This window comes from Solea senegalensis, linkage group LG11 (assembly GCF_019176455.1).
Source record: "Solea senegalensis isolate Sse05_10M linkage group LG11, IFAPA_SoseM_1, whole genome shotgun sequence".
Lineage (NCBI taxonomy): Eukaryota > Metazoa > Chordata > Actinopteri > Pleuronectiformes > Soleidae > Solea > Solea senegalensis.
This window is the reverse complement of record NC_058031.1, coordinates 14,810,327-14,836,842: the sequence shown is the minus strand read 5'-3', so window position 1 is coordinate 14,836,842 and position 26,516 is coordinate 14,810,327. Positions and strand designations below refer to the sequence as shown.

The 26,516-nt window shown below is 39.9% G+C and overlaps 1 protein-coding gene across 1 annotated transcript; it reads right to left on the bottom strand.

Moving 5' to 3' along the window:
* Positions 1-1,887: 1,887 nt before the first annotated feature.
* Positions 1,888-21,899, bottom strand: LOC122777615 (monocarboxylate transporter 1-like). The gene is made up of 5 exons (XM_044038945.1): positions 21,716-21,899; positions 11,480-11,811; positions 4,379-4,522; positions 3,484-4,299; positions 1,888-2,518 (listed from the first exon to the last, which is right to left on the bottom strand). The coding sequence occupies exons 2-5, from the start codon at positions 11,694-11,696 to the stop codon at positions 2,232-2,234; spliced, it is 1,464 nt and encodes a 487-aa protein (XP_043894880.1). The 5' UTR covers positions 11,697-11,811; positions 21,716-21,899; the 3' UTR covers positions 1,888-2,231.
* Positions 21,900-26,516: the final 4,617 nt, after the last annotated feature.

Below are 26,516 nucleotides of genomic sequence, written 5' to 3'. Positions count from 1 at the left end.
AAAAGCCTCTCTGTGAGGACAAATATTGCAGAAACTGATCACACATCAGGAGGTTAAAATAAACAAAAGAAAAAAAATAAAGCTCCACTACAAAATTGTATTTATTTGATCACAGTTGCCTTCAGAGTATAAAAAGATAATGTTGGTTGTATTCTATTTTTTTTTTTTTTTTAATTGTCAACAAATCAAGAACAACACTTGAATTGTGTCAGTCCATGTCTCCGTCTTTGTCCCCAAGTTATTCCTAAATCCTGACACGGAAGTTTGATATGTGAATTGCAGAGGGGTCACTTGTTATTTGAGGGGTATTTGTTGGTGCTGAATTTTCCACTGCAGATAAATACTACTTCTAGCAGCAGGAAGGCGCGTGGGATCGACTGAAAATAAGCTGCTGTGTTCTCTCAGATGAAATACCGTCTACTTCAATCCCACAATGGCAATTACTGCGGAGCGAATGAACAGCAAAGATATATTGTTTGGAATCTCGATTTACAGCTTGTGCTCCCCATAGTGTTTAAACACCCACGTGTTTATCGTACACAGTAGCAGCACGTGAGGTAGTGATTTCAGATGACAGAAATCAAGTACGTCAAGTTCAATGCATGCAAATGTGTTGCAGAAAACTACTGAAAAATCACAGAAAATAAAATAAAGTAAAAACAATGAGCCTTCATTCAAATGTGTTTTCATTTTAACTGCAGATATTTCCAGGGCGTTTTTTTAAACATTTAGAACAAAAATGTGAGTATAAAACATTTATGCTAAAGAGAGAATTGTTGAAAAAAAATGTTTCTTCATTTTCCCATAATAAAAAAAACGTGAAAAAGTTAGTTCAGACTACTCCCACTGCTCACACCAATGTCAGCGCTTCATGTTAGCGATAAAACCAACAAGTGATCAGTGAAATAACAACCAACAGTGTGGATCTGATATGACACGTTGTGTATTTTAGAGACAAAAACTACAGGACATACCAATAATGCAGCGTCTGAATCTCTCTCTCGCTCTCACACACACACACACTTCCCTAAAAATACACCCTAATCCATTAAAAAGATTACTTGTTGTCAGATTGTCATCATACATTGAGCTAAAATAGATTTTTGTAAGAAACACACAAAAGTATTTTTTTGATATAATTGTATTCTACAAAGTGTTACACCAAAAAAAACAAAAAACACTATGGTGCTGTGAGTCCTACAATCCAGAATAATGTAAAAAAAAGAATTGTGTCAACTCTCCTCCCACCCCCCCACCCCGCCCCGCCCAAATTTTGGCACCACAGCTAGGAAAAGTCAAACACACACTCACACAAGCCCAGTTCACCCTCTCACCCCCCCATCTCTACAAACAAACCAGCCTGTGGTGTCATTTAATACAGAGTCACGTCATCATCCTGGTATGAACCACCGCGTGTCATCAGTATGAATACAAATCTGTGAAGAACTGCTCTGACTGGAGGGTGTACGAAACAGAACTACGCACATGTATGCACGTAAAAAGCAACAGCGTTACCAGTGCCTTCAATTCAACATCGCAACAAACTTCTCCTACGACCTTGTTACTCTTTTTTTCATTTTATTTTATATTTTTTTAAAAAGCTTCCCCATTTTTGTGCCCAATATTGTTGAGAAAAGGTTTAAACATTTCATCAAAATGACTTTTCTGTGTAGTAATAACAGTACAGTTTTACCCGCAGCAGTGAACTTTTGTGCGTCTGACAACGACACATTGAGTACCATGTGTCATTTTGATTCATGTCCAGCCCTTAAGGAGTGAAATAAATGTGTTAGTGGGGGAAATGTACAGTATTAACACGTGTCCTTTGCCGGTTTGAGCCTCAGATCATGTTCGAGTCGAAGCCCAAGGGATTTTCAGGAAGCCCGTGTGCAAGTCTCCATCATTTTAACGGATTATCATCTTACAGCCATTGTGTCTGTGTGGCATTTATACAGTATGCTTATGAAGGACTTGAGTTTTAGCAAAGGCACGTCAAAGGCCAAAACAAAAGGTACTAACGCGGCTAAGCATCACATCATGGAAACAGGTTGCAGTTGTTTTTTTTTAAAGTGAGTTAAAACTGTTTCTATGGCTTCAGGGTTGTGTTTAAATGTCACTCTATAAAGAATGTGGCTTCACTGAAATGAGCAACTGCCAATTGTGTGTGTTTCAGTGACGTATGAAATGCAAAGTGTGTATTCTTCTCTGTTTTGTTGTCTTTATTTTTTGTTCTACACCGTGTCCTCGTCCATCTTTGCCACGTCCTCCACTCGGACCACGGCATCGGTTTCCTCACTCGCACCCTCGTTTGACTTTGACGGAGAGGAAGGGGCCAACATGGCGGCGCACTCCTCCTTTGGCTCCTCTCTTGCTCTCCTCTCCTCCTCTTTCCTCTCTCGATCCAACATGCGGTAGTTGATGCCCATTCCCACAAAGAGGAACACACTTGCGATGATGAGGATGATGCCACAGGTTAAGTAGGTGTACTCATAGGTTTTGTAATCGTTATAGAACGCACCTGCAGGTCAGAGAGAGACAAAGAGAGAACACTGAGTTCAAATTACAGTCCAAATCAATATATGAACAGCTTGAGCTTAGGTCTCGTTCAGTCAGACAGAAAAATAAGGTAAAAGTAATAACCTCTTTTTGGATTAATATATGAACCTTTTTGATGGAGTCTCAGAAAAATTAACTTGTGAGACATTAGAGGAAATCCCATGTAAACTACAACAACTAAACCCATTTAAAGTGGCTTTTATTTCTATGAGCCACCCACCGAAACCACCAAGAACATTTTATGTGAGATTTTATGGGAAGCACTTTCTCGCCACACAGAACTAAATACTGACAATCAATTACCTAGGGAATAGTGTTCGCAATAAATCATTTGGTGTATGAAACATAAAAATGCCATGAATTGCATGAGTTCCCGGCAGCCGAGTGGTGTTTTAAAATTGCTTGTTCATGTACACCGTTCTAATTCAACCTAAGATAATGAGTTTATCGATATGAAGAAGTAGAACATATTTGACTTACAAAATAGTTTATGCTTAGTTGACTAATAACTTATTCATGGGGTGGAACAGTATGTTGTTCACTGCCTAAAATCTTAAATGTCAAAACAAGTTCCAGTAAATGATTCAATTCACAAAGTTGTCATATTTTATCAGCAGGTTAACCGATAACTAAATATATTGTCAGTCCTAATGTTTATGTGAAACACACAGGATTAGATGAGAAGGAGCAACAGCATAAAAAAGTATTTAATTAGTCCCATTAGGCGAATTCTCAGGAGTGTAGGAGTGAAAATGGAAAATGATTCGTATTTTCTAAAATCCAAACTAGAGAAAGCACTCGCGAGGTCAACAATTGGTTAGAAAACATGAAATCAAACCTGAAATTGACCCATAACATACAGTATATCCCCAGAAGATGTAATCATAACTAAACACAAACAACACAAAAGCAGGCTGGATGTCTTACCTGTTAGCGGTGGGCCCAACAGCACTGGTGCACACTCCACTATAGTGACAAGACCTACAGCTGAAGAAAACCTCTGAGCCCCCACCAGGTCCATCAGTGTCTCAAACAACACTGAACTCAGCCACCCGAAGGCAAAACCAAAGAAGATGGCGTACACCACAAATCCAGTGTAGTCCTTTGTCACCGGTGCCATCACGTGACACACGCCGTTGTAAAGGACGGCAGCAGCAAAGAAGTACTGTATCCTGGGCCGGACCCACTTGGTGTTAGCAAGCAGGCCCATGGAGGGCCGGGCAAACATGTCAACAAAGGCTAGAACTGACAGAAGGAAAGCCGCCTTGTCTTTGCTGATGTCTTTACTCTTAGCAAAGTTCGAAAGGAAGACAAGTGGAGCAAAGAGGCCGAAGAACATAATCACATTTCCCAACAGGTACAGCAGGAAACCGCGATGTTTGAACAGTGTCAGGTCAATGAAGGAGTTGATGGTCTGCAGGACCGTCTTCTTTTGCTGTGGCTGTACTGCGTCCACTGCTTTGGTCTCCCCAGCCTCCGCGTCGGGCTTTGCGGGCTGAGGTTTGGGTCCGATGGGGCGCATTAGGGAGCCAGCCACACAGCAGTTAAGCAGGAGTCCGCCCAGTATGAGGAAGCTGCCTCTCCACCCAAACTCATCATAGAGCCAGGAGTTGAGAGGAGCCAGGGTGGACAGAAACACCGGGCTGCCTGCCATGGCGATGCCATTAGCGATGGGCCTACGCTTGTAAAAGTATTTACCGATCATAGTGAGGGCTGGATTCAAGTTGAATGCAAGTCCCAAACCTGGAGCAAGACAAAGAGAGGTTAACATTTAACCAAGGCAAAATCATACGGTTGTAATGGATGAGGCCAAAGCACTAACCTCCCACTACTCCTATGAAGAAGTAGAGCTGCTCCACTGTGTGGCAGAAGGAGGCCGCGACCAGTCCTGACCCCGCCAGACAACCACCGACGAGGATGATTGGACGACTGCCAAATCTGTTCACAAGGATACTGCTGATCGGGCCTGGGACGAAGGAGAACTGATGAATTAGTGACCAAGACCACAGCAGTGAGGTAGAGATGAATCTTATTGCAATTTGTGCAGAATAATGAGAAATAATACAAATTTGCTTTTAGTCATTTGATGTGGAATTTAACACAAAAATGTCAAATATTAAAATTGCTCTTCGTTATGTCACCAAACACTGAAAATTGTTCTGGAGAATTAACGAATTATGCTTCACAGAAAAACAAAAAGAGAAAAGCACAAGCCACAGTTTTAATGATTTGTTCATGTATTATTACATTTTTTTTCAACTTTACTTGCTCACCAGCAGATGGTGCTATGATGACATAAAGTAAAAGTAGGACGAAGATTGTGTAACTGCACTGGTTCAAGGTGGTTACAGAGAAAATGGAGGGAAGAGAGAGAGGGGAGGAGAGGAGTGGAGAGGAGTGGAGAGGAGATGATTGCAGCTTTTGGCTTAGATAAATGCTAATCTGCATTTTCTTTCTTTTATGTTAAATAAAAATTCAATGAGAGAAAGTTTCAGTATGCACAAATACACCATCACAGTGAAATATGAAAAGAGAGGAGGGAGAAGGAGGAGAAGGAGGAGGAGGAGCGACAAAGGCCACGTGTCTCAGCTTTGTGCCAGACTCTCTATGAATGAATCCTCACATGAACACAGGCCGACTCTGCTACTCTGCTAGATGTGAAAACAAAGTCAATGCCTGTAGAATCTGTACAGTAGCTCAGTGAACAGCACCAAGTCACACACACACACACACACACACACAGACAAGGTCTGTCCTCTGGTACGATGACTTATTAGCCGATAATCATTTCATAGGTTCAATGATTTTTCAAGGTCAAAATTGAGAATGTGCTGCTCTTCTGTTTTTAAGATGAACAAGTCTGTCTGCTTCAGCAAAGATGATGATGATGATCAATATATGCATTCAATTCTGGACCTTTATACAGTGTGTGTGTGTATATATATATATATATATATGTATATAAATATTTATGTTTTCTCACCTGTCATTCTTTTTAATGACAGGTGGTCTAATAAATGTGTTAAGCACTGAATATATACTGTATTATCAGCTGGTAATTTATAGGTCCACAAAGCTACACCTTATCTCTGCCAAATCCAATACAAAAGTCCAATAATAAATTGTCCCTTCATGACAGTATGATTTTAACTTGTGAGCTTCAGATAATATTGTGCAATACATTTAAATCATGATGTATCTTTGAGGCATGACTACTACACTCTACTGCCAAGGAAGAGAACTAAAGAATATGTTGTTTCTAAAATAAAATGGAAGGAAAAATTGAGTCACGGTTTAATTATATATATTATATATAATTAATTATTATTTAATCAATTTGAAATCTATCAATTGTTCAACCTCATCATCAATGAGCGCAGGATAATTTACTCACATTTTTATTTGTATAACAATAATAACAAACAAAAAAAAAAACATATTCTAATGTCTACTACCTGGTTTCTCTCAACCAGAATCCATTTCCTCAGCAGCAGCCTGGACCTTTCACACAGAATATGGTGGCTTTGCACTTGAAACTTGGCAGAGCACGGGTCATGCTCTGAATGCACAACTACAGTGTTGGTGGGCTGCCATGTTCGAGGTAGGCTCCGAGAGTGTCTGCATCGTACCTGGGCTGCAGCTGACAAAGTATATAAAGCTCAATCCCTCCTTCACCTTACCTTCAAGGACAACTTCTTTATCAGCCCCAACTTTTGTGTGTTTTTATTTTTCTATTTACTTTTAGAGATTAAACCAAGACTGGAATTCATTCGTTTATTATTTCACAGTAAGTGTGTCAATATTTATAAACAAATAGTTGTACCTTACATTATATCTTATTTGTTATTATTATTTCAAGCATCCCCTTATATGCACCATTTGTTTCAAAAGTAGGATCTTTTATCTGTTTTTGAGTGTTATTGTTTAAGTGGTTATTTTCCATACTTGAATGTTCACTTCAATAAAGCTTTTTTAAAAACTCCTGGCCATTTGTTTAGACATTGGTCTCTGTCGTGTAATAAATTGTGGGATATGTTAGGCTACAACTGTAGCTCGACTTATCTGTGTATGGAAGCATACGGACTATGAACAAAAACTAAAACCAAATCAAGGGCAGGAACAGAAATGCATCCACTCAACAGTGAAGCTCACATAACCAAATCAGCAGTGACAGCGTTTCCTCCTGTGTGGCAACGGACAAAGAGAGCAGTGAGTCTTGTCCTCAGAGACATTATATAAACAAATCATTGTCCCTCTTATCATTTGCTTCTTTTCCCCACAGTGAAACTGGTGCTCAGCTTTACACCGACAGAGGCGCCACAAGTGAAACAGTCTATCATGAACTAAAATGGTCTAAATATGGGATGCAAGGCTGCATTTACACTGGTTAACACATGTGACACAAACTACAGGGTGGGCGTGGCTACATGCAAACTCCATGCAGAAAGGCTTTGATGAAAATGTTTAATTTACAATTAACACTTTTCAAAAAGATATCAGCTAATACATTTTTAACCCTCTTATGACTATCAGGTCATTTGGGCTGCACAGTGACTGAGAATGCCTCACAAAACAATCCTTCACACATTGAACATAGGGTTACTGGATGTTTTATTAATGTTTTGTGTGTTGAGCCCATTACTTTAAAAGACAGAGAGGTCAAAAAGGTCACGGTCAAGACACAAACAGGAAAGAGCTTTATAGTCAGTGTCTAAATGCACACACCAGGTGTGGAGAGCCTGTTTTTCTCTTCTTGTTTGATGCAATGCATCGATTGTACACTTGAAAACCCCTTTGATACTCATCGACACATCCCACACATCATCATATCAATGTCTTACTATAAGCTGGAGTGAATGCATATGTCCAAATCACATGCATGCACACTCACACACGGTCTTTCTCCAGACACGGGCTCTTTTTAATCCCACACACAAGAGAGGACAAAGAAAAGTCTATCAATGATGCTTCCACTCAGCAAGGCTGAACAGCACTACACACACACACAACAACATCAAATACCATTTATGTTTGCAAAACACAATTAGGATTAAGCTAGGAGCTACGGTGAGTTACACATATTACAGTGGTTCCTGCTCTTAAGTCTCAGTCTTTTTTAACTATGGGCAAAAATATGCCCATAATTAAGAGGCTGTGATGTTAAATTAATTACATTTTTGTCAAATCCATGTTTTACTACATTACACTAGAAAAACACTAGATACCAGACCCTCTACATTCTTATATAAGTACCATGATACAGTTCCCTTGTGTCATTTCTAAACACCGTCAGTTTTTTCCCCCTATCTCCAAACCCTAGCCTGCACTCCCCCCACCACCCCTTCTTTAGCTTTCAAGTAAAAGACTTGAAAAAGTAAAAGACAAACTTTCACCTCACATATTTTGTCTTCCATTATGTGTGTGTGTATTCAGTCTACACTGGATCCCAGTATTAGTCAGCTTTCACAGGCGTCACTGAACTACAATAATTACGTGTTACAGGTTGTGCTGACTCAGGAAGTAAACAGGAAGTAATATGGTAGTTTACTTCCTCCACTCTCTCTTGTACTACACTCCAAGCTAGCATAATCCTTGAGAACACACTGTGACAAACAAGTACAAAAACATATTATGACAAAGAAAGAAAGAGCTACAACATCTGGCTCCTGTTATGAAACTTAACCCCTCCCCCCTCTGTGCCTCCCTCAGCAGTTCCCTCTCTTACATACCTTTTAAAACTGACTGAATACAAGCGCCAACTGGCACGCAGCTCTGGAGTGAATTAATTAGTAAGTGGAAGGAACAGACTCCATTGATTTCAATTCAAAGTGAGGACACAAAGACAAACAACAGACACACAAACATGCAATGATGGTGTTTTAACGGTAAGGTCTTCTAGATAAATACTCAAGGAGTAGTTGGGTAAAGAGAACTTGCTTTGTGTCTTGAAAAACAGAGACAAACCTGATCTGTAACCTAACCTGAAACTGGCCTCAGTCTCTTTCTTTCTTAAATCCTGCCAAGGCAAGTAAATAGAAAGGCCTTTGTAGCAGTGCAAGCAAAATGGGTCACTAAGAGCAAGAAATGCTAAAATTTACAGCACAGCCAAACATCTAATTAAAGCAGCACAGGACTGAATGTGTAATGAAGAAAATAATGGATTATTATTGATAATGATGAATTATTTGTATGCTGCATCCTTTATCCATCAAGCAATACTATCATTTATGCCATTGGTGTGTATACTCCAGCAGCATTTTCTCTCATACTCTAACCTGTTTGCAGGAGCTTTGCTTTGCAGTTTTAGCAAACAGTTATTTTCTTTAAATTCAGTAATATAATAAATAATGACAATTTTGACAAGGCTTATCATCTTCTGACTTATCATCTGCCAACTGTTAAGTGAATGGGTTTTAGTCCTTTGCACAATTCATCTCCGGCAACTTTAGAAGAATAATCTTGACTGTAAGTACTCAAATGTATCCATGTCCCATATCGTCTCCGGCTGTTTTTAAGCAGAATTGTTTTAGCAGTGCATGACTGGGAGAGATTGGGAGAAGACTGAGCAAGTGCAGGGAGAGAGATAGTGTGTAAAGAGTAAAAGTGGGCAAGATATACCATTAATTAATAATATTGGGATGGTTGTTTTAAAGAAAAAGCAAACTGACATTATTATATAAGTATTTAACTAAATTCACAAAAACGATTAAACAGGCACTGAAACTCCACACATTCCCTCCTTGCTGCAGCGATGAGCAGGATTCAGTGTCACATGACCACTAGTTGGCCTAAGTGATCACATGACCTTTCGCTAGCATCCTCCCTTGCCACACGGGTAAGTTGCGTAATAGAGAAAGCATGGGGACATCGGCCATCTGGATGTTCAGTAAGAGATGTTAGTAAGAGTTATAATACATATAATTTATAAGATTCTGATTCTAAAATCCAATTTTGCTGTTTTACTTTGGTGATAAAATATTTTTGGTTGGATCAAAAAAGCAATTTTCAGGAAGTGACACAACCTTGGCCTTTAATAAATTGTAATGGGAATTTTTCTGACTACAACCTTGTAGCCATATGAAAGTAAATAAGTTAAGTTTGCTCCTGGCCAGTAGTTCAAGTACACGCAAACAATGAGGTAACAAAACGGTGTTCGGGAAAATTGTGAAATGACAGATCTGATCAACTCTGGCTCTTGCCAACAGCTTTCAAAGAGATCTGTTGCAAACACCTTGGTGCGGAATACCACAGGACACCTTCAAAGCTCTTGTAGGGTCCAAGTCTTAGAAGTTTGGAGGAGTTTGAGACGTGATATGATAACATTTACTCACTACTTTTTCATTACACTGGCATCTTAACATGTATTAAATAAATGGGTTTTGATAAATGTAGAATAATTGTTTCTTCTGTTTCTAGATGGGATCCTGTCTCTTCGCAAGACACTTAGATCTGTGTTTTAAGATGATACTATGGCTGAGGTGTTGCTAAGATTTATCAGAGGGGATTTCCCCACAGACGATCCACTTGTATTGTAATTCAGCCTGTCCTTTCCAAGTTGGGCTAATCTTTGTTGAGTCACAAACAAATCATCTTGCCCAATTTACAACCTATTGTTTAAAACAGCTTTGATTCTGTACTTTAACACCTTGGTGCAAAAGTTGATCATCTGGCAGAACTTTACTGCCTTGTTGTTGCTTTGTTTCACAACTGCCCAATCAAATAAAGCTCATACAAACTGACCACAGAATTAGACCAGGAGGAATTTGTATTATTCAACAATAGCCAGTGAGAATCAATGTACAATTGCCACACATTTGCACTGTTCACTGTCACAAATGCACTAATTATGGCCCATGTTCAGTCCTTACAGCTCACTCTTGCCCCAACATTCAGCACAGATATGAATTAATGTAAGCACATTCCATTTTTTATTTGATTTTCCATCCTAATGACCAGATGATCCTAACTTCTAAGATAACAACAACAAGCTGGTAATGCTTATGCTTAAAATTCCTTCTTCTAATGATCATTTCCGGCAGGCCACACTGGATTAATGTCACTATTACAAATTAAACACTTGATCCAATCTAATTAGCTCCAACTCAAACACTTCAAACTGATTGAAAGCCTACATGTCCCCCATTTACATACAGTAAAAACAGACTAAACAGCTATTAGATGGGAAAACCAAGAACCTGGTATTAACATCTGCCCTCAGTGACCCAATCATTTTCCATATTACTTTAAGTACAGCTGTTCATAACTGGGATTAAAATACATCCTGGATGTGTCCATGTCCTTTATTGAAATACACACTGACTTCATTGACAAGGACAAAATTATGCTTTTATTGAGTTTGATTGCACAGAGGCGTCCGTTGTCAGCCTGTTGCGTGACGTGCGTGAAGGTGTGTGTGAGTGCTGATTACCACTGTCGGACAACGTTAGCTGAAGAGGTGGTCTCTGATGTGTCCCGAGGACAGACCCGTTCATGCAGCTCAAGAATCTGGACAAATGTGTCCTCAAAACAAAAGTGAACTCTGTTCAGAGTTTCTGTGATTCAGGATGTATTACGGCCGTTCAGACCTGCACGCAGCATTATCTGCCATGAGCCATATACATATACATATACATATATGTATATTCATTTATTTGTTTATTTTTTTAACATTGTAATCACACATGGCCCCTCTGGATTTGAGCTGATGGAAATGGAGTGTAGTTATGGAGAACTTTAATCCTTGTGTAGCTAATGAACTATTGATTATTTAACATGTTATCATCTTATCAGCCAGTTGGCTACTCATTAAATAAAACATTACATTTATTGGATTTGGACAGGAAGTATTGAAAGAAATCACTATTTTCCTGACAACTGTTGTTCTGTAATGGAACACAAAATATTAATTTAAAACACCACTCACCTCCAGCATACATGACGGCGAGCATGATGGAGGAGATCCAGGACACCTGACTGGGTGTGGCATTGAAGATGATCTCGATGTCTTTGAAGAACACTGTGATGGATTTGGGGAAGGCATAGGAGAAGCCAATGGAGATGAATGCTCCCACCACCACTGCCCAGCCCCAGCCACCTTCAGGTGGGGTGTACCCCACAGGACCACCCAACGCTGGAGGCATGTCTGCTCAAGTGGAAGGTTTTGAAGAAGAACAGGATGCCACTACTGAAGGATAACTGAGCTTCAGATGATTGGAGACCACTGAACCAGCTGAACTGGGATCAGGACTCAAAATCCTGTGGGGGGGGAACAGAGCAGAGAGCAGGTTAAAATCAACAGATGGTGAGAAAAATAAATAAACACATGCCATCCTCCTTCTTAGTATTTTATCAGACTTCAAATGACAATGAAATATGAAGGAAAAGAGGAGTGTAAGGAGTGAGGGATGACGGCAGTCAAGAGGTATATGTACAGAAAAATATGTACGTGTGGGATGATTTCTAAACTGATTGTGAGAAAGAACATCTGTTCCAGGCTGCATGCCAACATACTAGCAGTGGACAACGAGCAGACTAAAGATAGATTAGGACATTGGTGTGTGATGCTGATTTGCATTTAACAGTCAGTTAAGACCCTGGTATACTTCTGTGCACATACGTGTGCATGACACGTATGCAGTCCCAGATTTTGGAACCGTGCGCAAAGAGCATGTTGGGTGTGTGTGGACAGCGCATGCACTAATTGAACTTCCACCCCACCGGTAGGTGAAATACAAGCCCCGCTCAACAAGCAGAAAAAACATTTTGACAACAGCATAAGTAGTCATCCAAGTGTTGACCTGGTGACCCTCGAACCCTCCCCTGCCCGACGGGCCTTTCAGCTGTGAGCTGCTCGGACCAGACGTGTCTGAGGGAGCTGTAGCATCAATCTCTTCTTCTTTGGTAGTAAATGCGTACTATTCCCTGGGTGCAGACTTGTACCATCACCCCGATGGTGAAATGACCCTGACGCACGAGTATACAGACAAAGGCAGCCAAAAACAGATAAAAGTTAAAAACTGGATATAAAAATAATAATGATGGCAGATGATGATTAAGATTTTCTATGACGAAAAGCTCAAAAATTACAGCTCAAAAATCCCTGGGATTCTTCACTGAATGCATCCATCTCAAAGCCCTCTTTTCCCATTTAGAACACACGACCAAGCTATTTATAGTCAGCAGCTCTCTGACATCAACATTGCTACTGTTTGGGCCATTAAGGCCTCCAGAATAACTTGGAGCATTGGTTGCGCTAACTTTTTTTTTTTTTTTGATTTAGTGCCGAGAACACGGACACAGCTCATACTTTCGGCGTATAGGGATTGGATGGAAGTAGTTCCCCCCTCACCCCATACTCCCGCAGCACCTCCCACAGCATCTCCCTGGGAACCCGATCATACGCCTTCTCCAGGTCCACAAAACACATGTAGACCGGATGGGCGTACTTCCAGGCCCCCTCCAGGATCCCTGCAAGAGTAGAGAGCTGGTCCGTTGTTCCACGACCAGGACGGAATCCGCATCGTTCCTCTTGAATCGACTACCGGTCGAACCCTCCTTTCCAGTACCTTGGAGTAAACCTTACCAGGGAGGCTGAGAAGTGTGATGCCATGGTAATTGGCACATACTCTCAGGTCACCCTTTTTGAAAAACTATTTATTTGTCTGATAATGCAGTACGTTTACATGCACAGTTTAATTGAGCTAGGGCTATAGTCCGACTAAGACAGACAATCTGACAGTCTTAGACTAATATCTGACTTTTAACATACACATAAACACATGAAACATATAGAACTAAAGCACAATCCATCTCACTGTCCATCTCGCCATTTATTTTCTGTGACGTAAAAGTAAACTATTCAATATGCAGTAGCTTATAGAGACTGATGTATGAGTATAACCTTAGTGGTGAATTAAAGTTTAAACATTTATTTAAGAAGTTCAACAAAACAAGTTACATGTTTTTTAAAAAAAAATAAAAAAATACTGCTGTGAAATACAGAAAGAAGTGGTCACATCTAGTTTTACCTGTGTAAAAATAATGACTTTCACCCACTAGTCTTCTCCCTTAACCATCATAACTTGATGACTGAAGCTGCCCTTTCAAACTGTGAGAAATAGTAGTAATAATAGTAACAGTAAATAATAGTCCTCACTGTTCTAACATGGCCTCTCCCTCCATAAGGTCTACAAATTAAATTACTGGTCTAAGAATAATAATTGCAATACAAAAGCTGCAGATTCAGATTGCCATGACAAGAGTGATACATTTGTTTCAATTCCCCAAAAATCTGGTACTCTAACACGGAACTGATGTAATGTCCGAAAACAATGTGAACGACATGATTCACCAAAATTAAACTCATAACAGGGTCACTCAAAGAGCAGACTACAAAAAGAAGGCAGTAGTAGGACATCAGTCCTCTTATGAACCTTATGAACTCTGCTAAGTCACTACAAACTGTGATTTTAATGATAAATTGGTAATTGAGTGTGGAGTGAGTCTGGTGAGCAACATTTAGTTAAAGGTAGTCCTTTTCATTCTGTATTACTCACTCTTTTAAAGAGGTGGAAAAACAGCCTACGTGTGGAGCACTTCATACCAACAAGCAGTCAGACAGATGACATCACAAACCAAACAGACAGAACCACACCCACAAATGTGCATGAGCAATGGGCATATGAAGAATTTCACTTCCTCCATAATTCTGACAATGTCAGATACCACACTTTTCCATTAGCAACCAAACAGCTGGCTTAGACACGGTGCCAAATCCCATCAGTCATGTTTTGAAACTACCATCTTCTGTTCATCTTGTAATGTGTGTTATATATGTGTGTGTTTGTGTCTGTGGTTCCTTTGGTAATTGTGATGTATAATGTGCTGTTTGTTTTGCAAACAAAGCTGCTGTGATGCAATTCAAACTTCAGGCATGTTCTGACAATATTAAGCATTATCATATTGGATTGTATCGTATTCAGTGTGTCTGAAGGGATAACGGAAATTACAGACTTTTCAAGATACAGCACCACCACAGAAATTGAATTTGTATATTTATTCTGCAACAAAAGAGTGATTTTTCCCCTCAGTCAGAAAGTCACTTCACAAAATATTCACCAGTAAACTCAACTAAGCCCAGTCCCGAATCATTATGTCATCTAATGGATCAAGCCAAACCACGTATTTCTTTAATGTAGTTGCATGAAAGAAAAAACTGTTTGATCACATGATCAACCTGTCACTAAATGTTTCAGAATTAATTATACATTACTGTGTTGGTAAGTCTGTATGTAAATGTAGTTACATATCTGTTCAAAACAGGTCTCCCTGGGTCTCAATGAGATTCAAGTACAAATAAAGTTTAAGAAAAATTAAATTAATAAATAATCAGTACTTCTGAATACTGATTTATGTTAAGTTTAAAAGGTTAGAGAGTTGCACATGTTCAAATTCCAGATTACTGGGCAGTGGTAATGCACCTGAACATTACATGAGGAAGAAGAAAAGAGTCTAAAGTAACTACATGGTGAGTCACACGTGTAGAAGTCAACACAGACACATTCAACACTCGCCAAAATACATACAGCACTTTACATACTCTCAAATACAAATGCTGGATAGAAAAACACATCTAATCTCAGAAAGAAAAAAAACACTAGGGGTGGGTTGGGGTTGATACTGCAAGTATTGATTTTTTTTTGTTGCATATAATTCAACTGATGTTACAAATAAACAATCTTTTTGTGGATTAGCATGAAAATAAATCAATTGATGTTTCAGTCCACTAGACGGTGCCAAGTGTTCACTCAAGTGTTGTTATCGCAATATATGATTTCGGAAATTATACTGCGTGATATTGTGATACTATCGTACTGTGACATAAATATTGTGTACAACATACATTTATCTTCCATTTATCTGGAGCTCAATATTTTTATTTCAACTATCAGATAATTTTAACAATCAGCTTAAGGAGGGACCAAATTAAAAGAGTAACAACTGTAACTTAACCACTTAGGTCTATGGAGGCAGTGTTGGTTTTTTATTCATTTTGTTTCTGATACATCCATAAATTGTTGACCTCTCATGGTGGTCACAGAGTGATTTGACCATCCAGTAGTCTGACAAACACAGCCAGGCATACTGTCACACACTTATTCACTGAAACTCTGCTAAGCAAAAACTACTGATCAGTACACAACTTCACTGCTCACTAAGCCTCCGGTCCTGACCTCATTAGCAGCATGGTCTCATTGTACTGTGGAGGAATGATAATCAATAAGTTAATCATGGTTTTTGGTAGCAAACACTCTCATTAATTGGGAAACATTTTTCTCTTATGTGATCGTAAACTAAATATCTTTGGATTTTGATACAGTTAAGGTCCTGGCTTCTGCACACAGCGTGTCAGGTCGACTGGTGTCATCTAAGGTGTTCTTCATTTGCAAACTTATAAGAAAACAAATAAGATAAATCTAGACAATATCAAGCAGTGCATTTTCAAAAAATGCAAAGTAGAACCTAGTGATAGATAAAAATGTCCTATTAAAAAGGGCAACAGTTGAAAGAACATTCAAGTTCCTGTCTTTGTTCCGCTTAACCATGATGAAATAGGTAGCGCCACTACTGATGTCATTGACCTGATCATGCATGTTCAGGTAAACACTTTCCTGAACTCACAAGAAAATAGGCCAAACACACAAAAAACATCCACATAGGCATTTGTCTCACTCACAGTGATAGTTCACCTGACAGCTTCAGCAAATACAACAAAGGCAGTCAAGACAAAAGGGGATGTGAATGACAGAACATTTTTATTTTGATCATGGATAAAGGCAAATAATCCGTGTAGTAATTGTGTCGCTACTTAAAACGTCATATTGGAACAAGGAAAATTATCGTCTGACGTTATAGTAACTAACTAACTACTGGACGAATGTTTCAAAAAGCAGAAGAACACAATTTCCTAATTCAGATTTCCCTTTTCTGTTTAGCTATTCCAATTCCCAGCTTAAAGCAACACCATCATAAATCCACTTTCATAATAGTATGCTTGCAACAGCGACAGCATATGTTGCGCAGCCCCCCTCAAAAAAAACCCCAAACAGAAACAAAATTGAAATACAAGCAAACATAGAAGTGGCTGAGCTTTGGTTTTCTGCACATGTTACTCGGGGCTGTAGGAAGACAAGTTTGAGGACAAACACAAGCACCTCTGTGCTGTTCTTTTATTAGATTTGTGGAGGTTTCCACACCAGTGACTCCAGCGTTCATTAAACAGTGGTTAGTCCCTTGCCTAAAAAGGTAAGATTTTCTTTATGAAACATAAACAACAATACAGACAATGCATAAACCTGTCCAAGTTTACAGCCTAGGCAGCCAAACAGGATTATTTTTCATGTATTTCCATGCCTGAGATGCAGCTTTAGCCTCCCACAGCCATAAAAAAATCCATTTACTAAATTTGACACAGGTGAGAAATGTTTCATGGTCACAGAATTATATTAAAGTCAAAGACGTATTGCCATTGTTGATGTAAAGACACTACTTATTGGAGTTCAGTCAAGTTTAGATGCTCATGGGCAAGTGACACCCTGGCACTGTGGCACCAAGACCCAAAGAACCCACATAAGCTGGACCAGTTAAAATGGAAAACCGACAAAGGGGGAATGTGATATGCAATGTGAGGCCTGCTCGTATAACAGGGAGCAGGCCTCACCACAGGGAGTGGATTTATGTTGTCATCTTTCGCCAAGGTCTCACTGCTCTGTGTTGTTTGGCGTCTGTGGTTCATGTGAGTGTGTATGTTTCAGTAAAGTAGGACCATTCCCCAAGGGGTTAACAATGGGGCAATTCATTCTGCAGTAACAAACGCTCCCTTGAGCAAAGTGTGCGGAGGAGCTGACATTACCTGAAAACCGTAAAACAGCAAATGATGCTGTAAAATTGTAGAGTGTGGTTTATACTTTTCGTCTTGGATATCTGAGTCTCCCAACCATTAGATATGTTCAACTGCAGGAGAAACACCATCATAGAGATTAAAGGGCTTTGCATCTACGTGTGTCAGTCTAAACAGTCAAATTGTTGTTACAGTAAATAAGAAAGACAGGAATAACCAGCCACTCATGAGAGACTTGTGACAACAGGGAAAATACAGACAGGAAGAAAAATTGGGTTGGTGGGAGTGTCTTTTAATGCTTCCATGAGTAAGCAAAGTAATTTGAACTGACATGACTCTGCAGGAGAACTTTATTAATTCTTGTCTGCATTTACCCCATCCTCTACTAGGATGTCCTGGGGGGTACCATGCTCAGGGTTACCCCACCTTTTGACCTGGTGAGGACTTGAACAAACAACCCTCCAGTTACAAGCCCAGTTCCCTTTCCACTTGGCCATCGGCTGCCCCTGAGGCCATCGCACATGTTTAAGGTTAGGGTTAGTTAGCAATTTGTTCACAAACTATTGCTTTTAGACACGTCCTTCAGCATCTGTTTGCTTAAATTTATTAAATAACAATTCAAGTCTCATTGAAAAACAAACATGTAAATTAGTTCTCTAAACTCTACAGCTCAAAGGCTGGATAATGTTTGCCAGCTTAACACTAATGACCACTTAAACCTCACCAGCATTAACCAATACTGATGTCGCCCCACTGTTTATCCTTCTTTGCCACACTTCTCTAATCCTGAGTGCACTCCACATGTGTATGCACATAAAAATATGTAGCTACGCGTGGTCTTTTCACACTTGTGTGTGCATGCACATTGCTCAAATTTAATTTATATCAAAGAGAAACCAAACATATTTGGTTAGACTGTAGTTTTATCTGTGAAATATTAAAGGGTGGCAGTTGGCTGTGTGCATTTGACCCACATCTGGTTGTACTTAGTGCATTCCATCTTAATCAAAAACACACACACATACAGTAAAAATGACCAGTAACTCATTGGCTGTCCCATCCTCTAAACCCCAGGCTCAACCAACATTCCTCGTTTGTTAAAAGGTATTTTCTGCACCGCCTCTTCATTAACTCAGAACCTACAAAACTGTCCACTGATGCAGCTCAAAGATTAAACAACCGCTTGCAACTCCCTGAGAGCACGGTTCAAACTACTGCCCACATTAAGTCTGTGAACAGCCACCAAATAGTAGAGGGCAAAGACACACACCGGTCAGCAGTGTTGATGACCATCAGAAGGCATTGCATTTGATCTTCCGGCAAATCCTTCACAACTAAATGTCATAAATAATTAAAGAGCGTGTGATAACAATGTAGATGCTCAAGGAGTCCAGGATATGAGAGTGTGGGGAAATGGCGTAGCAGAGGAGTCAATGCCCAAGATTAGAAAAAACTGTAGTTCAAGAGTCAGAACAAGGGTTGTCCCCACTCATACAAAATTCTAAATTTGGGGGGTCAAACTAGAACCTTAAAACATGTATGAGTTCGAAATATTCTGCCTAGCAGCACATCAGACCATTTGAAGTATTAATAGTAATATTCACACAAAGTACATTTCTAGGAAAAAAAAGTTACAGCCCTGGTAAGTTGAGAACATTTATAATTATGAAATGGAAGCTTTCAATTATTTAATGTATTTCAACCTTAGATTTCATTCAAGGTCTGAAAACTAAAATGTATATATTGATTTAAATGCTCTATTATTTGCATATTATATTTTAGTGACACACAGAGGTAAAAGTTCCAACAGTCGCCCTCCACAGAGGTCAAAGCTCAAAGAACAGAAAATGAACATGACACCAGGGGCCCTGCCGTAAATGGAAAATGCACACTCACTTACTCAACAGTACATTTAACAGATTATCTCCTGGTTTCATACATATAGGACAACCAACATTTGTACTTCTTTTAATATTTATTTACTTATTTTAATAGGAATGCATTGAAGGCAGTACATCTGGCTGCCATGTGAGCGTTCCATTGAGCCCTTGCTCTCAAAGTGCCAGCATGTGAGACTCATTCAGCTCAGTGCAGACAGTAGATGACAGATTAGACCAAGCTCAAATGCACTGCTCGAGTGACTGGAAATCACAGCCACGGCTCAAGATCACCAACTCTGTGTTGACCTTACACTTGGATTGCTGAATAAGCACAATGGGGAACAGGCCATGGGGGCCCAAAGAGTTAGGAAGTTAGGAGCTTGGGAGCTTGGGAGGGGCCTCTGCATGAAGTTTAATTGAATATTTATGATTGGTAATTCAATAAAATAAATGAGTGTAAATAAAAAAGAATGAAAATAACCGCACCTCTACTTTCAGTTTTTCCTTTAGGGGTCAGTGGATCAACTGCCTCCATTTTGCCTTATCCCTTGTCTCACATTTTATAACACCAACTGTCCTCCTGTCCTCCTTCATAACACCTTCTCTGTGGTCCTCCTCTTTTCCTCCTGCCTGGCAGCTTCATTTCCGACATCCTTTGTCCAATATATCTTCACCATCCCTGCTCTGCACGAGACCAACCCATCTCAACCTTACCCATCTCACTTTATTTCCAAACTGTTCAACCTGAGCTGTCCCTCGAATATGCTCATTTCTAATCCTGTCCATCCCGGTCACTAGAAACGAAGGTCTCAGCATATACAGCTCTGCCACGTCTCCAAGACAAACATCGTAGCATGTCTCACTACCATCTTCTAGACTTTTGCTGCTATCCTTCTGTCACCCATCACCCCCGACACTTGTCTCCACCCACTCCACCCTGCCTGGAAAATAAACACAAAACAATATAAAGACAATACAACTTAAGACACACAACATGACCTCAAAAGGTATGGTAGGTGAATTTCAGCTACTAGAACTGCAACATAATAGCTTGGGGGAGGATCAATGCAAGAAGACAATAGAGAACTATGGGGATATGCAAATATCCCCATAGGGACACACAATGACCACACTGACCACCAAAATGTCACACTTAACATTAAAAGCTATCCTCTAATGGGTTTCTGAAACACTTCTGCAGCCCCCACACATAGTGTAACAAACATGACCAATGATTTCATTTGAACCAAACGGATTGATATGTTGGCAAACATGCTGGTATCTCACTTTTGATTACAATCATTTTTAATGTTTTCTTTCTAGCTGATTTAGACAGAATGTAGTCGAGAACAAAAAGAGTTGTCTCTCCTCCTCTCAGCTTGGCACTCATGACTCTATATTAGGGACTTCACAGTTATTGCAATACACCAGTCGTTCTGTACTGTCACGCCCACTGCCGAGTTACACTCACTCTTGCATCACCGGAAAAAAAAGATTTTAGAGGCATGTTTAGTGATACATCACGACACATGTCATATCTACGCTCACCAACCATTTAATCCGATATCATCCTATCACATATCAGCAACTTGGTGCATTTAGGCAAATAGCCAAGCACAACACAACCTGCTGAAGTTAACCTGGCAGTGGAATGTGGAAGAACAGTGATTTAATTGACTTTGGTGTGGCACCATCGTTGTGAAACTGATCTGAGTCCACTCATAAACAGCAAATGCCAAGTTAATGGCGGTTTTGTCTGGCTGATGTCAGAGGAGAATGGCCAGAGTGATTTGAAGGCAACAGTAACTCAAATAACATTGAAATAATTAAAGTACCCTGATGAACTACAGCAGCAGATAGCCACACAGGGGGACACTTAATCAGGTGTCCAGCCCCCCCTGATAGAGAGGCCAGTGAGTGTGTATTCATGGCTACCTGGACTCAATCAGGGTTTCATTAAACGACATGTAATTCAGAAACAAATTACGAACTCAAGCTTTAACATGTGTACATATTTCCGTGTATATATTTTTTTGACGAGAGGCACCTTGTGCCATTGCCCGTCCGTGACCAGAGTAGCGGCCGGTCCCCAGGCTATGAACGCGGCAGCATCAGTGTCCAGTGAATGACACCAGGTCGGTTCATCCGTGTGAAGTCAGGTATTTCAACCACGCGTGGTCTCTGCTACTAACGGGCGTGTTAATGACAGCGGAAGCGGAGCGGAGAAGCTTCAAATGAGGCTAATGACGGAAGCGCGGAGCTAATTCACAAGTAAGCTCTTCATTCTTCAGTGAAACAAACCGCTCCATCCAGCTTCTAGTCTCTTTGTCTCGACACGCAACGACAGAACTGTTAGTCAGCCGTTCACGCGTTCACTCACCGCGTGTGCGTGGGACTCCTGTGAGGTCCGGTTGAGGGCTCGGTTCGGCGGCGTGAGCGTCACTCCGACGTGCTTGACGTGCCAGTGGTCAGACGTTAACCAGCAGCAGTAGTTGATAGTACAACACCGGGACAACTGCTGGATGTGATGAAGATGAGCCTTAACCACCCGCGCATGCGCACAAACAGACCGGCCGCTTTGAGCGGCAGCACAGGAATTTGAGGCAGACACAGCGCACGTGCGTGGGGAGTAGTAGAGAGGTACGCGCAGTGTAATACGCTATGAACAACAACAACAATAATAATAATAATATGGAGAACAAACTCACTGATTTTACTTAAATTAACAATAGCATGGGGGGACTTAGCTTATCAGGACTGTGGCAGGTTGGCACAGCCCAACTCTACACGTAAAACATTCAGCATTATGCATATTATACATTATATACACAATATTACTAAACACTGTTGTTTAGTACCAATGTTGTGTCTACGATAATACTTAACATAACATACAAATACAAATATTTGAAGGTCTGTTAATTATTCTGTGTAACTGCAATGAAATCAACAGTTCTCTGGAATAGAGTCTATATTGAGAAACTTCCTTGCCAAAACTAGGGTGTGACTATTAACCTCTTCTTTTAGATACTTAACTTGTTTAGTTGTCATGTCTTTGTTCGTTTATTGAATTCCTGATCAGTTTAGATGGACAGAACAAAGAACACACATGTTGACAGTTACCTTCACTCCCCTCATCACTGAGGAAAACAAAGCAAAAATCAATACTTACAATCATTTACAGTGCTAATAGCAGAATGCTTCACGTCAGGATATATATAGCTTGGCATTTAATTATTGCACTCATGAAGCAGGGCTTCATGTCCCCTGCTGCTTTTGATCTGGGCTCCAGTCTGGAGTTTGTACACCCATCTGTGCTCATTTTCACAATATCTTTTTTTTAATGTGAAAAATGTCTTTCTCTGTCAAGTGAATCTGGGCTTGGGTGTTATTTTTATCTGAAGTTGTTCCAAATGCGTCACACTCTCAAATTATACAAGACAGTGTCAAGCTAAATGAAACAAAGTTCATTTAATTAACATTCCATCTTCCTCCAATACATCACATGATTCACGTAACCATCTAACACGTAAATATGCTTAGATCTCGGTTCGGCAGCGTGCTTGGACCACCAGTACTGACAGAAAAAAGATGGACTCTTGGAAAATTATCTGGCCAACTCGACCTCTACTATGTGCTTTTGTTTAAATGCTGCAGCCAACAGAATTTTAAATTAAATGTTTCCCGCTGAGTCTGTCTGTGATTATGCCTCTGACACAGTGATGTGGATTTGAGGAGGAGGAAAGAGGACTACATGTTTGGATGAGGGAGGTAGAGAATGTTTTTATGTGTGTCTATCAGACATTTGAAATAGCTTCATATCCTGCATTCAGCTAAAAAAAACTATCAATGTGTCCAGGGTTTAGCTCAGAGAATCTCCTCTCAGCTGTTGGAGTCTCTCCCCACAGGCAACAGATATTCTCCACAATATGCGTCTGCCCTTTGCCTCTGCACCAGGCAGGAAGGCCAAACTGTTTAGTTACTGGGTTTACTAAAACAATAAACAGTATGGGACACACACACTCCTGTTTTGCTGCTTCACTCCAGACCTTACTGCAGCCAGCAGATAAAAGGGGGAAAAGAAAAAGCAAGATCTGGGCGGAGTTTTTAAAGCGAAAAACAAGGAATCAAGGAGGTGGGAACTATGGGAAAATTGGTAATGTGAGACAGATTTTTTTTAGGGGAGAGTTTAGCTGGAGATTTTGGGTGTTGGGTAATATGTGCTGTGAGTGAAAACAGACGTTATGTGATGATCTGTGCTCTCTCTTCACAAGAGTACTATTTAATCTTCATAGTCATGAATTTGATCACAAGACCACAGAGTCAGACATACACGGCCAATAAATAAGTTGTTTTGCGCCGCATCAGACTCAGAAAGTTGTCCAGTTGCCTGTCTTAATCAGATTACGGCTTGTGCATGTAAACGTACTGACTGGAGAACATCTCTGCATCTTTGGCTGACAGCTTCCTGGAAATAAGCAAGCTGGCCTACTGAAAACCAGAAAGTGACCATGCATATAGTCAAGTGGAAAATAGAGACGCTGTGTCCTCCAGACTGAAGAGGATTCATTACCAGTGCGTAGTTCTAAGAGTAATGGAATGATAGAATAAGGGTGTGTTAGTGCCCATTGCATCATGGGTAACTTGTACAGGATTGGCTCGCTTGCTAACCAAACCTCTCACCCACTGAACATTTTGCCACATTATGAAACAGTCAAGTGGAAACTAAGTTGAAGCTGGAGTTATATCAAGAAGGAGTGGAAAAACAATTCCACTTTCAAAACTTAATGTCCTCTTTCCCAAGTGGTAATTAAAAGAGAAGTTGACGTAACACAGCAGTTTACATAATGGCATATAATATAAGCTTATATTGTTTAACATGTGTATCATCATACAAGTACCGGTTTGGTCCTATAATTATAAAGTTCATGCATTCACATCCACACCCTGTCAGCACAACGTTATGTGGTGTTTTTCTGTTGCCTAAAGGTGAAAAGCTGAATGTCACCTCTCTATGACCAAAAAACACAAAATATGACAAGGCACAAGGAGTTATATATATCAGGGGTGTCAGACTCAAATGACCTGGGGGCCAATGAGCGTCTAGTCTGGTCAAGAAGGGGAAAAAAGCAACGGTTCTATATGAGTTTAGAATTATAACACATTATCCCATCATGATATCACAATGAAAATATTCATGCTGATATCTCACAGAATCTCAAAGTCAAAGTCTATACTTCACAATAAAATTAAATTAAATTAAAAAAAATTAAAATAAATCTATACATATCAAAAACAGATTAACAAATTAAGTAAATAATAATGGTGACAACTGTAATTAAAACACCAAATAAGCCGCCGCCAGTTTGACATCTCTGAGTAATGTGAAAAAATTCCAAATGATTTTCAATGCTGGGCTGGAAATGAAATGATAGATTTGGTAACACACAATTTGTATTTTTGCTTTTATGTCATGTGGGTTAAAAGTGAGCAGTAATTGGTGATGTCCATAGTCTGTTTTTTAGGTCAGAAACTGGTTCAACCTTCAGTATCGATCTGTTTGCCTTGCCCACACTGCTACAGAACTCTTTGTCCTTCAGATGTCAGTGTCTGGTTTCACAGACCCTCTTACCTTTGTCCCACTTACATCTGCCTACATTTAACCAAGTTCAAGCACAAGCGTTCTGGAGCTCTTCACAATGTGAGCAGATAAAGAAAGAAAAGAGAACGTTGAATGAGTATTTACATTTCAGACATTTTTGCAAAATGTATGTCAAAGTGCTTCCCAAATACAGCACTAAGCAAAGGTCAAGTGTAGCAAAGCTATAATGACTATAAGGTGTGATAAGTGTCAAATATTTAGTGTGAGATGTGTCATTTACACCAGGTGTATTAAAGACACGATTGAGCATCACAAACACATGTTTGCAAAATATAAGACCAACTTTCAGTCACATCATTCCAGGTTTTCACTTACAAAACTAAAGCCTATAACACTAACTAATGCATAATTGAATAAATAAGTAATTTATGCACACACAAAAATGAGTGATCAGCAGTTGAACAAGCCCACGATAATTGCATACAAATAGTAATGAGCACATTTAGAGATTTAATTTCCACTGTCCAAATATCAAATGTCTTCTCAATTCTTCATAGACCATGTTTATAGATCGCTGTCTCTGTTATCTATAAACATGGACATATTGGTACATGTTTACTGCAGGTCAAAGATTGCAAAGTTACCTGCCAACGCAAAAATGAACAGCTCAGGAAATCCTGGCAGTAGACCTGTGGTTGCCAGCGGCTGTAAAACATAGAAGACGTAGAAAGAAGTCATTCATCAGATGCTAACTGCCACTGAACACCACAACCAATTGATAGCTGTAAGGAGATAGTGTTAATTGCAGATTGTAACAAACACTGCACCCCTCCATTTCACAAGGTCATCAGAAAACTACAGTGGCCTTCACACACCAGAGAGGATCTTGTTACTCTGGCTGGTTTGTCCACACAGGCTTCTATTCAAACAACAACCAAACAACAACCAAACAATTGCAAACATACTTAAGGACAATATACTGTATTTAATCCTCTTAAACGTTACACTCTGGACCTTCACAGAGATACTGATATTTTTTTGTCGATAAAATCCTAATTATTTGTGAGGCCTCAATCATATTCACTGTTTTTATTGGACATGTTAATGTTGATTTCCATGAGAAACACGTCAACTTTCGTGGTTTTCTCCTTGTGTGTGTGTGGGTTTTCTCCAGGTTCTCCGGTTTCCGCCCACGGTCCAAATTGCCAGGTTAGGCAAACTGGACACTCTAAATTGACCGTAGGTTTGAATGTGAGAGTGAATGGTTGTTTGTCTTTATGTGTCCCTGTGATGGACTGGCGACCTGTCCAGGGTGTACCCCGTCTTTCACCTTGTGTCACGGCACCAGCGACCCCAGAGACCCTTGTTCATTCAAGAAGATGGATGGATGGATGGATGGATGGATGGATGGATGATAGAGTTATTTTACAGTACAGTCTTGTTGGCTGTCACATTCTTTCTCTCCATCGATAGCAAATGTCTCTTCCTGCAAGTCCTCCAGCTTCACATCATTAGAATGAAATAGTGGATTATCATAGCTATAGATTACCAGAGTGGTTTAAATTGAATGTCCTTCCAC